Source organism: Gymnogyps californianus, chromosome 1, assembly GCF_018139145.2.
Source record: "Gymnogyps californianus isolate 813 chromosome 1, ASM1813914v2, whole genome shotgun sequence".
NCBI classification, from domain to species: Eukaryota; Metazoa; Chordata; class Aves; order Accipitriformes; family Cathartidae; genus Gymnogyps; species Gymnogyps californianus.
In genome coordinates, this window is record NC_059471.1 from 134,811,970 (window position 1) to 134,828,515 (window position 16,546).

The 16,546-nt window shown below is 45.5% G+C and overlaps 1 protein-coding gene across 2 annotated transcripts in view; it reads right to left on the reverse strand.

The window, feature by feature from the left end:
• LOC127024624 (alpha-2-macroglobulin-like) overlaps positions 1 to 15,904 on the reverse strand; it is a 42,333-nt gene extending 26,429 nt beyond the window's left edge. The window contains exons 1-10 of one of the 2 annotated variants that reach the window (XM_050909232.1): positions 15,790 to 15,904; positions 9,849 to 10,032; positions 8,833 to 8,989; positions 8,219 to 8,271; positions 7,487 to 7,507; positions 4,439 to 4,607; positions 2,411 to 2,495; positions 1,563 to 1,686; positions 717 to 831; positions 472 to 581 (exon numbers count right to left, since the gene is read on the reverse strand). In XM_050909232.1, the coding sequence (XP_050765189.1) occupies positions 472 to 581; positions 717 to 831; positions 1,563 to 1,686; positions 2,411 to 2,495; positions 4,439 to 4,607; positions 7,487 to 7,507; positions 8,219 to 8,271; positions 8,833 to 8,989; positions 9,849 to 10,032; positions 15,790 to 15,878 (1,107 nt within the window). In that variant the 5' untranslated portion in view covers positions 15,879 to 15,904. The remainder of the gene's footprint in view (positions 1 to 471; positions 582 to 716; positions 832 to 1,562; positions 1,687 to 2,410; positions 2,496 to 4,438; positions 4,608 to 7,486; positions 7,508 to 8,218; positions 8,272 to 8,832; positions 8,990 to 9,848; positions 10,033 to 15,789) is intronic. The other variant, XM_050909231.1, reaches the window with a different exon arrangement.
• Between the last annotated feature and the right edge of the window lie 642 nt (positions 15,905 to 16,546).

A 16,546-nucleotide genomic window follows, 5' to 3' on the forward strand; every position in this document is an offset into this window, starting at 1 on the left:
GTTCCCATCTGGTTAACTGGACTTCCTTGGTTGAGCTCAGCCCTGACTCATCACCTCACATTGTCTGGTGGTCACTGGACTGTTGGTGGAACCTGTTACTGTCACCACCCCTGCTCTGCTCAGTCTGGTTGGGTACTGTGGGACTGTGCCCTTGTTGATGAGGTCGCTACGCCTACCTGTGTTGTGGTCACCCGTTGCACCTGGACAACTTTCCCTTGTGGAATAGCCCATGCTTGCTGCTCCCTGATGTTATTCTCATGTGTCAGAACAACGGGCCTTCTATTCTGTACTGGGCTGACTGCCAGGAGCTTCAGGGCCATGTGTCTGTTAGAGTGCCCCAACTATCAGTAATTCATCTGCCTGTGCAAAGGCAGAGGAAGGTGGACCATGTCATCTGCACACACTGCTATTCCATCTGATGGGATTGTGCACTTATGAGTTTGCTGTGCCATTCATTGTCCAATTCCCTACCCTCCCAAAGAGTGGAATCCCTGGTCTGTACTGAGAGTCCAGCAGGTCAAAGCTGATTTTGCTCATGATGGATGTGATTCCACAGGAGCCTGTTCCAATCATCTCTATTCCTGAAAGAGAGCACAGTAAAGAGGGATTATTAATGAACAGAAGCATTTCTAGACATGTTACTCCACCTTCCTCATCTTTGCCAAGCCCTCCTGTTATGGCCTGCCATCACTTTGCCACCTCCATGTGATACATACCTGTGCCATCTTCTGTGATCTTGCCTTGTACCTCAATGCTCATCTCATATCCCCTGCGCTGGAGCTGAAATATCTTGGTCCTTACTACACCAGAAACACACCCACGAGCGTCTGCCTAAGCAGGGGATTGGAGAGAAAATTAGAATTCTGTGAACAAATTTGCTGCCTTGTGGGACAGGAATAGATACCCCAAACCCAACATGCTTAACTTCTGTTCACGAAATCCCAGCCTTATGTTCTAGGGTTGTCTCCAAGACCAGAACTTGTTTACAGCCTATTTCCTAGTGTTTCATCCACACATTTTCTGTGTTTTGTGAGGTACTTGACACTCAGCTCTCCAAAGCACGCACTGATTTCCCTGTTAACTCCCTCCTACCTTAGTTCTGTTTTTCTTCCTGTTTCTTCTGTTGTCTTCACTTTTTTCCTTGTTGCCCTTTCTCCCTTCTCCTGTGTTTGACCCATATACAATACCTCCTTCTTGTTTTCTCCTCATCTTCTGTGCTCCTTGCTCCCTGCCAGTTCCTCCCACAGTTACAAAATTCTTTCACAGATTCTTTTCTCAGTTTGGGGATCAATAGCAGGGACCTCACAGCTGCTAACTGGAGATTTTTCACTAGTTTCAATGGGGTCAGGATTTCAGCTGTGGGGTATTCTGCATCAGTTCTGTTTCCAGTTTAATGACTCATCTCTTAAGAATGCCTTCCTCTGAGAACATCTGCTTTTCTCTGAATAGAGTGATATCTCTGATGTCCTACTATCTCCCAACAGTCACAGATTTGGCCTCCCTTAGACAACATTGCCTGTCACCCATAACAAAGACCCCTACATTTTAATCTTGGGACTCACCTGCCTAGTGAATTCTTCACACACAGCTTCTGCTTCTTTTCCATAACAATTTGAAGCAGAATGGGAAAATTTCCGACACACTTGGACATTCACCAAACCAGGAACAGGTTTCCCATAGGTGTACCTATAATTACAAAGTGTTAAACAATACATTAGATGATGAGACAATCAGTCAGAGTCACACTCAGCCACATCTCCTTAAAGACCTCTGTGGATGACTTCCTAATATTTCTTCTTAAAGGCTGACTAATCTGATATTTTAATGATTCTAGTGATCACATTTCCATCATTTCCATGGCGAGATTCTGCCATCATCCATTAGAATCTGTTCTAGGTGGGAGGTCTCTGCAGGACTGCAGAAAAAGTTTGTCTGTAGAAAATTATTTCAGCCAGGAGTATCCTTGTATCACAAACTGCTGAGGCCTCAGTGAAGAAGTAGAAAGGCAACCAGGGGGTCAGGAGGAGCAATTTACAAGTTAAAAATGAGAACACTGGGTTTGTACCACCTGTTTAAATGATATCTGATCTGACATCTCTGAGTATTTGAGGGTTCAGGATTGGCAGAGAAGCTGTAACTGAAGAAATGTAAAGACAGAAAGAGAAAATGTGCAGTAAACTGTGAGGAGAGAGCTACAGATTGGTTTGGACTCATCTTTTAAGGAATCTGGAGAAGGCCCTTCACTTTGACTGTTCAGGCCAAGTAGCAGGCTCAGGACTGATAGGGTGGAACAAGCCTGCACTAGATGTCTGGGAAAAGTATGAAAAGCCTTCCCCAGCTCTTCTGTCGGTCCTCATCAGAAAGGAGTGAAGGATAAGTGAGAGAGATTTACTCCAGCTCTGTGACTCACAGACCACAGACGGACACTGGAAGCTCCTTGTCCTTAATAGTGATCATCTTGGGCAGCTTCACCAGGACCTCGTACTTGGGCAGCACTAGATGGGAGAGAGAAAGTCTGATATGAGACAAGTGAAGGAGAGCTGTGTACTACACAGCAACACAAACACAGAGCCAGGATCATCTTAATATGAACCATCACCTCTTTGTGGTCTTCAGTGCAGCTCTGCTATCCCTTCCCTAGGTTTTCTCAGCCTTCACCACTGTAGGGTTTAAAGGGAATTAAGCAGAGTTGTAGCCCTTACCTTCCCTCATTTGCAGCACATGCTCATGTGATCCCATTGGCACCAGGCAGCTGTGTAGATCCCTTATATATGCCCTTCAGAAGGACACACTGGTCCCGTGTGTTGTGTTCCATGTTTCACAATGCATAATTTGCAGCTAAGGCTTGGAGCAGCACATTCACCACCTTTGTAATTTACCACATTGAAACGGCTTGAATCATTGATTCTCTTGGCTGTTTCTTACTGTTCTGGAGATCCCAAGTTGCTGTTAGGCTCACTAATATGCAGTATGTGAAACTGTCCTGCATGTCCAGACATTTCTAGTGAATCTAGCCACAGACTCTCAGGTCTATATTTTCAAGTGGACGAGGCAGCAATAAAGCCCGATACAACGGGTGGCAAGTAAAAGGCATGTTTTGCTCCTGAGTATTAAGTCACATCCCTCTTCCCATAATGCATCCTGACACCCTAAGCCCCCAACTACTCAAGCCCGGGAGTGGACTGAAGCATGTAATGGCCTGCTTCCAGGCAGTGCACCCGAGTTTTTTTTTACAGGGCAAGGAAATATGAGCAGGGAGGGTGCACACCCAGACCCAGGAACTGGAAAGCAACCCTGGGTTATACAGTTTAGACATAAATTTGCCTCTAGGATGGGAGGCAAAGCTCAATGTTTCAACCCCAGGGCACATTTCCTCGAAAGGCTGTAAGAGAATTAGCAACAGGGGAGATTCATGGGAATAAGACTAAAGATAAAAGAAAAACGAGTTTAGTGTGAGGCTAAGAAAGGGACATACATCTTTGATTTTGGGGGGGCGTTCGGCATGATCTTTGTGGGAGGAGGCACAGCCCATCTGTCACCATGGCAGGCCGAAGCCTATAACCTGGTTTGCGTTCAAATTATTCACCATGTTCATACTAGCCACCATGCCTGATTTTGAACCAAATAAGCCAGCTCCCATGGACTTCAGTGACAATCTTCTTTGGGTCGCACGCTGTGTATTCCAGAAACAGCAGGTTCTGAGCAATGCGCTGGGTCATTCAGGCTCCATGTACAGCCAGGGAGAGCCTGGGATTGCGGAGCACAGACCAAGCAGCCTCCTCAAACGCACACAGCCTAGCCAGAGTACATGTCTACAAACACCTGAGAAGTTTTATTACAGAACTGGGGGTTAGAATGCTCCCTGGGGCAGCACATTTCTCCTTACTCAGCCTCTACTACCAGACTGTTTGCATCTGCTTGTAACATTTGTGGAGTGTTCTTCTTCAAACTGAAGTTTTCTGCCAAACATGTTTTCTAAGCTTTTGCAGAAACAAGGAAGAAGAGGAAAAAGAGAGAGGACTACAAGTGGAGAAACAGAACTGATGCAGATGATGAGAGAGGCAAAACAGGGTCACCAAAATATTGTCATTTCTTACTCCGTATCTGGTGCTACTTGCAACAAGCTGCTGGACTGAAAAGCGACTAAAACAAAGTCAGCTGAAATTGGTGCCACAAGCCATGCACAGGAAGCCTGTCAGGCCCTTTACTCCCAAAAGCACTATGAGCAAATACAAGCTCAGGCAGGTTGCAGAGATGCCTTAAAGTGAGGAACCACCTCTGATACTCAGCACCTTCTGGGTCAGCCCCTCTGAACACCGTTGCCTATGTATTCAGTCCCTCCCTTGTCCATGCCATTGCCTGGAAATCCCAAATTGAGAAGTCACAGTAAAAGGCATTGCTGTCAGCCCCACTTGCAGCCCATACCTCCTCTCCTTACCATATTCCTCCACACTGAAGGAGTGCTCCACATGGGATGAGAAGCTCTTCTGCACGACTATTTTGTAGGAGCCTTGGATGGGGTCCGAGGTGAGGGGGAAGGAGAGCTGCGTAAGGCCGGTCTCTAGTTCCACCCCTTGCCACTGGTACACACGGTTCCTCTGGGGATCCTGCAGGTGAGGATAACTCAAGGTCACAAGACAGTACAGGAGGCTCCCAGGGACAGGGCAGTGGAGTGCCCAGTATTTATACATCCCGACTGGGAAATGCCTAGCTGTAATTACTCAATAATCTGTGAGCACTTGCATGTCAATTCTGCATAACTAGCATGCAAGAAAGCTTTTTAGCCCTGGACATCCTGTGTTGTCTCCCCCTCAGCTCTACCTGCATGCTTACGAAGGATGGGGCCAGGAAGCTGCGAAAGACAGACTGGCAAGGTAACAAGACAAAGAGATGGACAGCAGGAGTAAGTGGAGCACAGGCAGAAAGGAGGGAAGTTTCAGTCTCCTTCACTTGCTATACAGCCTGCTAAAAGTTTTTTTTCCATGCCTGGAATAGAGACTGTCAGAGTACCAGTGCATAATCTGCTGAGGAATGAGACACCTGATCTATCTATGGGACTGAGAAACGTACATGTGTACGAGTCCAAAGCTTGTGGTGGGGTGGAGGAGCGAGGACAGGAACAGAGGAAAATATATCCCACATATGTGCATCCCACATAAGTTCTCCCTTCTTGTCTCTCCCTGCTCCTAATGCTGGAGCTGAAATCTCATCACTACTACAGCTGAGTATTGCTCATTATGAACTGACTATCAATAGGCTGTGCTCCAAATTCATCAGCTCAGCCCCAAATTTCTTATAGAAGTCATTGAACCAGCGCAGTGGTGCTGCGTAGTTTGATCCACCCTTTCCAGGCACCTCAGCAGGATGGTTAATGTTTACAGTCTTTCATTTTCTGCCTGCTCTTTGCATTGTACCCTGGCTGTCACCAAAAGTCTATTTACTCTAGATAGGTATGTGACTCAAGGTATGTGACTGTGTGCATTTACTTCACTGAGATTTTATCTCAGGGCTTAGGGAAAAGGGGATGTGAATGACATCCCCCAGTTGGAGGTCACCGGTCATGGGGCAGAAGAGGGGGCCTTCTTCCCAAGAAGCACCCCGGGAGGAAGGCACAGTCAGTAAAATGCATCCCACAGCGCTGACCAAATCCTCTTCATTGCCACATTTCAACCCTGCTGAAAAGCTCACCACTTACTGTGAGGGACACCACCAGGCTTCCTTGGAAGAGGAACTCAAGAAAATGTTTACAGCTGGGCTTGTGAACTTGTTGCCATTTCTGTGATGTATTTATAGGGAAGGCCTGAAAGTCAGTTTGTTTGTTTTTCCTCAGAAAGGTTTTTTTTAAAATTACAGAAGCAATAGGTCAGGATAATAGTTCAGAAATAATAGGCTCATACTAACTTCTGCCTTTGTGGCTGACTATGATCAATTAGTGACATTAAGGTGTGGACTGATGAACATTTATTTCCTTAGCACTGCTGACTTTAAGCTGTCACCTTTCTTCACTCCTGCCACCCTTTCCTTTGGGCCAGTCCAAATTTCGTGCAAGCATGTGGTAAACGGCAATGGCAGATCTGATCTGGCCCAAAAAAATACGCTTGAGAAAAATGGTGAATTTGCTGCCAGATGAGTTTCCCACTCTACAAGACTGCCTCGTAGACACCTGTGAAAGCCAAACAAAGGGCAGTGCTGGACTGAGAAGAAGCATTGAGGAAGGGAGAGGTGATGGTGGGGATGGAGGACAAGGCCTACACAGGCTGGCTGAAACAGCACGGACAAACACCATGCCTCACAGGCTGGAGCTGAAAACACAGGATGGCCTTCCTAGTGATTTAAAATTGAAGCCTTTCATGGTACCAACACAAAAAAAGGTTATGAAATTATTCAGCTTGTTAGGCAAAGGCATATGGGATTTCTGGAGGCAGTCAATAGGATTTATTTCTTCTTGCTCCTTTCATGAAATTCCTGTACTCAGTCAAGTATCATCTTATTGAAAGGGAACGGACCTGTTCCACAACCCCATGTGAGAGCCTCAGCAGAAGGTAGTTCTGAGATGCTCTCCTCCACCTGCTATCCCACACCACACACTCTCTTACTCTTCTTTCTCCAAATATTCACGGATCTTCAGTGGCCCACCAGCAGCTTCAGCTCTGTTCTGGAAGTTTGCTGAGGGGAAGAGAGAGTGACAGCACTCTGACAGGAGGGTAGAAAAGAGAGCATAGCCTGTTTCTGGCCTACCTTCTGACTCCCGTGTTGTGGCAACACCCCTGGCTCTACAGAGAGACAGTGCAGAATGGAGACAGCAAGGAGCAATGATAGGACTGACTACATAGGAGCCATAACCATGCAAATCAACTTGAGGTTTGTGCACACTAATTTCAGCACTGTTTGTGCTGCTATCACGGCTTCAGGGTCCATTGCTGGGTCCTTCCACTAGAAGATGTCCCAGATAATAATTGTAAATTCTGGTTTCTTGGCTGAAAAAGTATTTGAATCATTGACAGAAAAATCCTTCCTATTAACTTTTGTCTGTCACTGAAGTTGTACCGTTTAAAAAAAACAGACTAAAAGGGCATGCTTGGGAAGATAGGGGACGTCTACTTACATAATTTTGTTCCTTTAGTTTTGCTAGTTTGTTTAACGCAGTTCTGTGGTTTCAGCCACACTTGGCAGACAGAAAATCTTAGTTCTGCTTGGGAAGAGGAATAAGCTATTCTGATATGACCTCTAGGCAAGTGTAATTCTGTTCACAGCATGGCTTGCACTGATTAACTATTTTGTTCCTACAGCACATTCCCCAATCAAAGAACCATTGTCAGAACTTATTTTGATGCCCAACTACTCAGCCTTTCTTTACACAAAGAAAAAAGGTCATGCACCCATGTTTTTTCCCTTGCACCTCAGTCTGAAAACACTACTGCTGGAGACTACTACGTCTGTGCCTGCACATTCTGCTGAAATAATAGAGATGTAGTTATCCACTCACCTGAACATAGACAAATGGAAACTGTGGGGAAAGAACAAAGGAAAAACAGCGTTAGAAGTATTAGTCACTTATGGATGGAAGTAATTTCCAGATTTGGACTGAAGGGCGGAAGAACAACCTTCTAAGAAGTCCTTTGGGTTCCTCCTTTTCTGTACTTGCTCTATTTCCTTAGTTCTTGGTGGTTAAGGGAATCTCTTCTATAGTATTTGAGAGCCCCAACTTTTTGTCTTACCACAGTATGAAAATGTGATGAAGTAAGAGTTTTCAAAGAACCTGTCTGCATGAGGAACTGATTGCCAAATAAGCTAAAAGGTGGACTTACACCCCTGACCAGTTCCTTAAAACTAAGTCCTTGTCATACTGCTCTCTCTGCCTCTACGCATGTGGTTGCACCCGCTGCCAGAAACAACGGCACATCTGTCACTTTCAATGGAAACTTGTCCCACTCATTTTTTCAGTAATGAGATCCCTGCCTACATTCTTAGCCACATACATTCCTTTGCAAATGTGGTTTTAAACACCTATAACCCTTTGAAAAAGGGGATGTGTTTCTCAGTCAATAGAAACAGGTGGAGTGTGTCCCAGGACAGGATATGGAATGGGTCAAGGATGGTGTGAGTAAGAAAGGATCATATGCTTTAAAGGCTGTCTCCAGTGGTTCTGGATGATGACAGGAATGGTGTTAATTGGGAATTAAGCCTCCTGGTTAACAACAAGGAATTATGTCTCTACCTTCTCATTCAGCGGGTAGAAGTCTTTGTCCAGAGAGACGATCCGAAACAGAACTGAAGGGTGTAACAGAAAAGAAGAAAATTCCACTGTTAAATTTGTAGCCATTATCAGGAAATGTCAGTGTTTCAATAATTTATAACTCAGATTCATTCCACGGATCAACAGGCTCTGAATTGAGATCTCTAAGTTATGGAAGCAATTACTTCAGGCTCTTTCTCTTGCAGATGGTGAGAGGCAGATAAATTTAGAAGGATAATCAGGTCTTGGCTGAACTGAATTGTCCCTTGGGAGTGCCTGTCCTGCTTTGTTGATTCAGGTGCAGCCAAGGGAGATCTATGCTTTGAAGTCATCCCAGATTCGTGCCTCTAGTTAAGTAGAATGAATCTGAGCCTGTGCCTACATCTGGCTGAGATGCTGTGCCTGGAGGATGGAGAATAGGAATGATGAAGGTACCACATGCCCTAGATCTCAGCTGACAGAAATAAGATTTACTGAGCACTTTAACTCCCCCCATGAAGAAGTCTGAAAACTTTAATAAAAGTATGGGGCCTCTGGGGAATGAAGCCCGTAAGATTTTTTGCTGTCAGTGTCAACACCAACCCAATTCCCCATACCTGTCTGTCCGGGCTTGTAGATGGGTTTGTCTGTCTGGACGAAGACCAAGCTCTCAGAATTCTTGACCAGCACTGACTTGCGACTCCTGAACTGCAGTGTCGCCCCCTTCACCGTCACGGTGAGAAATGCCACTGATGTGCTATTGGATTTTGGAAGCTAAGGAAAATGAAGAGGATAACAGCTTTACTGATTCATCCCATTGCACTAAGCCTTTGAAGGACAGAGTATTAGCTCGGTCTGAAAGTCCCCTAAAGGGACACCAAAGACTCAGTGCTAGAAGCAAGAGAAAAACATGATTTTCTGATATGAACTTGGAGGGCTTGCCTCCTCTGTCTCAAGAAAATCTTCTTTTTCCTTCAGGAATTGTTGCAGTAATAGATCTCCATTTCCTTGAGTTTTCTCCATGCTGCTTCTTCCTCTCCTTTCAATACTGGAAGCCTTTTCCCTTCCTTCATTTATACACTTTCCTTAGAGAAATATTGAATCTGATCTTGTTCCATCCTATGATTTATCAAAATGGAAATCAACCCAGATTCATTATTTAGGGTGTGGGACCAGTTGCTTACATTACTCACCAACCAGCCTTCTGCAGGAAACAATCATGAACAAGGTCCAGAAGGAAACAAATGACCTCATGGACCTCATTGTCTTTAACCATTCCCCAGCTTCTACAGTTCTCATTCCACTTTGCTTTTTTTACTCTGAGGCTTACAGAGATCAAACAAACATGGGGTATGTTCTGTCACTCAGAGTTCTAGGATGAAGGATCCCAAAAGGGTTCTCTAAGCCCTGCATGCACAGAAATATCATGTAGGACACAGAATTTCATAATGGTGGAAAATTATTCCTCATAAGGCTACCACAGTCAATTTTCCACATCAGATTCATTTTTTGTTTAATTTAGCTTGGACATCTCTGATTGCAACGTGTCTTATTTCTCATTTCTGGACTGTTTAGATCTACTACACCACATCAATAAACACAAGGGATCATCCCACAAGGATGAGATACTCACAGAGAAAGGGATGCATGTGAACACGTCCTTCTCTGACACCACATCATCAATCAAGCTCCTGTTTTCCCCTTGATACTCGAGTGTGGCACTCAGCGTCACAGACTCATTCAGGTGGGTCAGCTGAACACAGACTTTCTCAGGAGAATCAGTGTGTATCAGAAAGGGCAGTAGCACCATATACTGCCTAGGAAGAGACGGAAGCAAGAATCAGAAGGATCAGAAATGTGAAACAGTTTTAAGGAAACAGTATTAAGTGAAAGGAAATAAAAAATCAGCATGCCTAATCCATTACTGTCCCTGTGAATTGAAGTGCATATACACATGAGCATTCATTTTATTTTGGGTGTATACATATTAAACTGCCTAACTAATTAGCCTAAAAGCAGGAAAATGCTTGCAGTGGAAGGAACAAATTCTATGCTAATAGAGAGTCCTTTACAAAGGATGTTTTTTTTGGCTTCACAGCAGGGAGTAAGGATGGTGTGAAAGGTTCCAGGCTGTTAATTGATTTTTGTATATCCCACAATCGCCTATTGAGACTCAAAGGCATTAGCTAAAAAACAGTTGAAAATTCAGCAGTTTTAGGGTTGAAAAAACCACCCACTTGTCTGGCTGCTCCTGTCTTTGCCTATCCAGGTTTCCAAATCCTTCTCATGCTGAGAAAAAATGTGAGTGCTTGCAGTTTGGGACCTTATTAAGATGAGCACACAAAGGGTTTCAGAGAGTAGTGTTTTATTGCAACACAAGTGTACTTGCATTTTCAAAGAGCTTTTGACAAAGGTCCCTCACAAAAGACCCTTAAACTAAGCTGCCATCCAATAAAAGGGATCATTTTACTAATTTTTTACTAATAAATCAAATTATTAATTCTGACCTGGATTAATTTGTTAAAAGATAGGACACAAATGATCGGAACCAGTGAAAATGTCTTAGGACCCCTCTTGTTCATTACACTTCTAAATGATCTGGGAAGTACAATTTTCTGATAATTGTCCAGGGTAAGAAAATAGCTGAAACTGACTTACGTATTTGTGGAAAACTGTTGTCATATGGTGGGACTGTGTAGCAAAAATGGCAAATGCGTTGTTCATAAAGGGAAAATAATCAATAGAAGAAGAAAAAATTACCCCAACAGTATATATGCTATCGTGTATATGTTGTATCACTAAAAGTGGGCTATTACCACTCAGACATGAGCGCTGTTGATCACTCTTGGAAAATTCTCATTCAGTGATAAGTAACAAATGGACTGTTGGGAAGTGTTCAGAAAGGAATAGAGGACAAATCAGAACACATCGTTTTGCCATTGTATAATTGCAAGGTACTTCCACATCTTACATAGGGCATGCATTTAAAAAATGGATTTAGCAGAAAAGATTCAGTAAAAGATGGCAGAGATGATCTGAAATCTGGAATGATTTCCATAGGAGGAGACACTATATAGATGAAGACTCTTCAGCTTGGAAAAAGGCATGACAGAAAGCTGTAAAGTCACGATGTGCACAAAAGAAAGTATGGTTTGTTCATCACCTGTGACAACATGTGTAGTAAACAACACCAGGTGAAAATATTAAGCAGCTGGCTTAAAAATAGAAGGGAGCAGAAACTTTTTCACTAATGTACAAAATTAAACTGAGGAACTTAATGCTACCAGGTGCTGTAAAATCCAAATGTACAATTCTGGTATAGCCAGCCTGCGGCTCTTGAGCTTTCTGGTGCTCTCAAGCAGTCTGAGAAGGGCACGTATACCCAGGCTGCATCAGGTGATAGACAGCAGCTGACTGTCCTTCCCTGGGTGAGGAACAAAAGGAGCCAGCAGGTGCCACTGAGCTGGATAATTAGGGCCTTACCTGCACGTCTGTCCTGGTTTCAGCTAGGATAGAGTTAATTTTCTTCCTAGTAGCTGGTACAGTGCTGTGTTTTGGATTTAGTAGGAAAACAATGTTGATAACACACTGATGTTTTCAGTTATTGCTAAAGTCATGTTTATACTAAGTCAAGGATTTTTCAGCTTTTCATGCCCAGCCAGCAAGAAGGCTGGAGGGGCACAAGAATTTGGGAGGGGACACAGCCAGGACAGCTGACCCAAACTGGCCAAAGAGATATTCCATACCATATGATGTCATGCCCAGTATAAAAACTGGGAGGAGTTGGCTGGGAGGGGTGGATCGCTGCTCAGGAACTAACTAGGCATCAGTCGGCAAGTGGTGAGCAATTGCATTGTGCATCACTTGTTTTGTATAGTCTAATTCTTTTAGTATTACTATTGTCATATTATTATTATTATCATTATCATTATTACTATTATTATCATTATCATTTTTCCTTCCTTTCTGTCCTATTAAACTGTCTTTATCTCAACCTGTGAGGTTTTTTTTCGATTCTCTCCCCCATCCCACTGGGTGGGGGGAGCGAGTGAGCGGGTGCGTGGTGCTTAGTTGCCAGCTGGGGTTAAACCATGACAGTGTCCAGCCAAGTGCAGGCCCTTAAAAGAAGCTGTCACTCCCCACCTGCCAGTAACTCTCCAAGACATATGGTATCTGCCCTATGGCACCAGCTACATAAAATTTGGTATGAGGCTCATAAGGGCAAGAAGATCAGCTACTCCTGATATGAAGGTTATTAAAAATGTCCGGGGTAAATTTCTTGCCCAGAAATGGCTAGAAAACATAGCAGCACAGGTGTAATCCCTGCCAAAATAAGTCCTTGAACCTCTGACAGAAGCTCCATAAGGCTACAGCAGATGGGAAACTCATTTCCACAATACTTGCCTTGCTCCTCTACTCTGTCCCTCAGCACCTATGACTGACCACCAATGCAGACAGAATACAGAGCCAATGTAGCCCTCTGGTCTGATGCTGAACCATTTTTATGGGCCTGGTATTCTTTTTTCCCTGTACACATTCAAGCTATCCAGATGCAGCAGCAGGAGGTTCTGGTGGCAATTCAGTCTGCACGGTGTATTAATCGCTGTATGCATGGGACGAAACCTGTGGTCAGGACTGCTCATACCACTTTTCCATGGGCCCTCCACTGGGGAAGGCTAATGTGCACCTTGCCAGATGGTGCCAGCCCTGGGCAAAGAGATAGCCGGGCCCATCCAGAGCTACATTATTGCCTGGGCTCTGAGCTTTTGGGAAGTCCTAAAGCTACTGTGGAGGCAGTGGGACCCAGGCAGTACCTCCATTTCCCTCACCACCAGGTAACGGCATAAAGCGTGGTGAGGAGCCAGCTGGCAACTCTGGTCAGTCTGTGCTGCTGCAGAAGCAGTGAAAGGAGGGAGCTCCAGCCACCCAGGGAGTGACTTCCAGCTTGTGACTATCTGCTTGTTCCAGCACTCCCCTTCCTCCACAGCCTTCTCACCACAGCTTCACCCCATGCCTGCTTCTCCTAATCTCATTTCCCCTGCCCCATGACAGTGGCACTGGCAATCTGACTGTAACATCCAGTCTACCGAAGGGACAGCGTGACCTAGTTCGTGGGGAATTTGGCCTCATTCCTCTTCCTGTTCACTGTTCTGCTGAAATTTTGGCCAATGCACAGAACTTCCCCCTACACTGGCTTCCCTGCCTTTGAAACAAGGATATGAAATACGCTGTTCATAGACCTCCCTTTAGCTGTTTTGGGATGTGTTGGTGAAAAGAGCTAGAGGAATTAAAGTACTATGAGAGCTTTAAATATCTTGGGTCACGAAGTCCATGTATACACATTCCAGGACAAAAAGCATCTGGGCTGCCAAAAGAGACCTCAGCAGCCTCCCTGCATGCAACGAACTGTTTTGACAACAGAGGCAGTGACTCTGTCAGAAGCAGGCATCAAGGAGGGATAGGAGACCCTAGAGAAAGTGGCTGAGGCAAAAATGATGAGTTGGTCTATATAGAGAAGGTAATACTCTAGCTTAAAATGGACTAATGTCTGTGTATTGACTCTCAGCTACTTCCTAGAACAAACACCCAACCAAAGAAGGCAGTGAATTTCATCAGCTCCATCAGTCCAAATCCATACCTGCCAATTCAAGTGCCATCATGACCTTGCATTTCTGACCATATGCAGTGTATTCCCAAGTATGTACACTGCGTTGTAAAACAGCTTGCATGCACAACCACGTACCAGCATAGGAGAACAATACCTCCTGTTGAATTCTTCCAGAACAGACCCAGAGCAAGAAAAAAAACTTGCTGTCAGTATCTTACAGAATCATAAAATTTTTGGTTGCAAGGAACCTCTGGATGTCTTAAGCCCAACTTCTCTCCTGGAACAGGACTGTTGCAGAGGACTCCATAGATGGAGTTTCCACCATCTCTCTGGGTCACCCGTTCCAGTGCTGCACTAACTTGGTGAATAAGTTTTTCTCTAATATATAGTCTGAACCTTAATTGTGTCTCCTGTGCACCTGGCCACATCTGAAACAGAAATAGCAGCAACTGCTGCTGCTGCTCAAAGGAGTGATCTCCCTACTTGTGCAGGGCACAGTAAGAAAGTCTTGGTTGGAAGCTTCATTTTGTCTTCAGTTCAAGGGCGGCTTCCCTTCTGTGTTGTACACAGCATCTGATCTACCCTGCAGCACTTAAAACAGAACCACTACCCTCATACTACCTAGCAATTCACTGCTCAGACTCCACTGCCTCCCTACTGGGCTCCTATCTTCATTCTGCGGATCCCAGCTACACCCCTCTCTCCCACAGCTCTCTCAGCTCTTCCTCCTTCTCCCCTCCCAAAATGGTGCTCAGGGACAAAGAGCAGCATGTTGCTCGTAGCAGGAGAGGTCTGAGCATTACAGATTCATTCCCTTTCCCCCTGATCTTGGGCAGGGATGAATTAAGATTACTTTATCTTAATTACTTAATTATATCAGATTACTGTAGGGAGACCAGAGAGCTCTGCCTGACCCCAAAGCAGACTTGGCTGGCTGATCTACCCCAGAAGCACCCAAACAGGGAAGATGAATGAGGAGTTGATGGCACAGTGTGAGTCAAAGGTCATTCAGTCTGGGCCAGTCACCACTTTACCTCTGACCACGCAGTAAGCGGCAGCAGTAATGCTGCACCTTCTGCTACAGCTGCTAGCACTACTGCGGTGCTTGCGGGCATGAAATCTCTGTAGCAAGCATTACGAGACCCACGTTGGTGAGAACTGCACTTCTGCCAGCACAGCAAGAGGCACAGTGTGTGACAGCAGCCAGGGTCTGAAGAGGGAGGCTGCTCCCATCCAGACTAGAGGCTCTGGAGCAACCCTCTCTGGTAGGCGAGGCTGGGGTGGGGATGCCAGACTCCAGTCCGCCCGTGCCATCCCGGCCTGCCCCTCTCCTCGGGGCCCTCAGCAGAGTGGGCGCTGCAGCCATGCTGCTGGTCTGCAGAGCCCTGGGGTGGATGCCCCTGGGGAGAGTTGCCAGCACCAGGCTCCGCGCCGGAGGAAGAGAATCTAGGTCACAGATCCTCTTTGAGAACAAGTACATCTGATGCTGCCAAGGGAAACAAACTGGCTGGAAAGAAACAGGAGAAAGGGGAGCAAACCAGTTTGAAAGCAACAGGAGAATGGGGAGAAATAACTCAGTGATTGAAACAAGGATACTACAGGAAAGGTAAGTACATGGATTCTGGCATCATGCCCACAAAACCCCAGGCACCTGAAGGTTTCTAGGCAGGAATATACTTAGGCAAAGATGTTGTTAGGATCCAGGGCTGGACTAGCAGGTAGCTGCAGGGCAGAAGTGTGGGCACTGGCAGAGCTGTGGGGGGGTCCCAGGGCTGGACGACCAGGGGGTTGCAGGGTGGAAGTGGGGAGCACTGGCAGTGCTGTGCAGGAAGCTCAGGGCTTGGCCAGTAGTGGGATGCAGGGCAGGAGTGGAAGAAACTGGCACAGCTGTTTAACAGAAAGGAAGAAAACTGACAGAAAAAAGGAGCACTAAGACCTCCCTCCCCCCTCCACACGCATAGCTTACGGTTCTGTGGTGGGAGAGGTATTTCCAGGAAGGAAGAAGAGGAGAAGGAGGAAGATGTTTGGTTTGCTGGGCAGCCTGTCCTTCCCCATGGTGCAGAGCAGGTCGTGGTGAGTCAAGCAGACACCCAGCCTGGTCCGGTGCTGCTGTTTTCCTGCACCTTGTAATTCCCCTCCACTCTCTGCTGGGTCAGCCTCTTTATAACTGCTCTCTGTAAACAGCCCAGGGGCTGGAGGAGATAAGGGCTGGGGGCCAGGACCCATCCGGAAATGGGGAGAGGCAGTAAGGAGGAGCTGGAACAGAGGGACAGTATTTCACCAGAGACTTTCCAAGTGGGGGAAGGGTATTTATTGGATAGTGCTTGTATTAGAAATCTTTGAGTGATTCATACCCTGCTTTCTTTAACCCATCAGAAATCCACAGTGTTGGGGAAATAAACTATGTTCAACACAGGGCAATATTCCCTGTGGGCAGCATCCAATCACAGCACTCTGATGTGCTGTACTGTGACCTTTTGAAACCAAAAGCCAGGTTTATAGGTATTTTAAGAACAAAAGGAAACCCACAGACAGAAACATTGCCCGTATTATGTTAACAGAATACTGCAGTAGTTTGCTGACACAGTTGCTAACAGAGCTACTATGGGTTAGACAATTAATCTGTCAGGAATATAATCCAAAATGAGGTGGGGTGCTGGTCTAGATATGGAAATAAGTTCTGTTTCCCCTGTGAATATGCACAAATATTACACAATGCCATT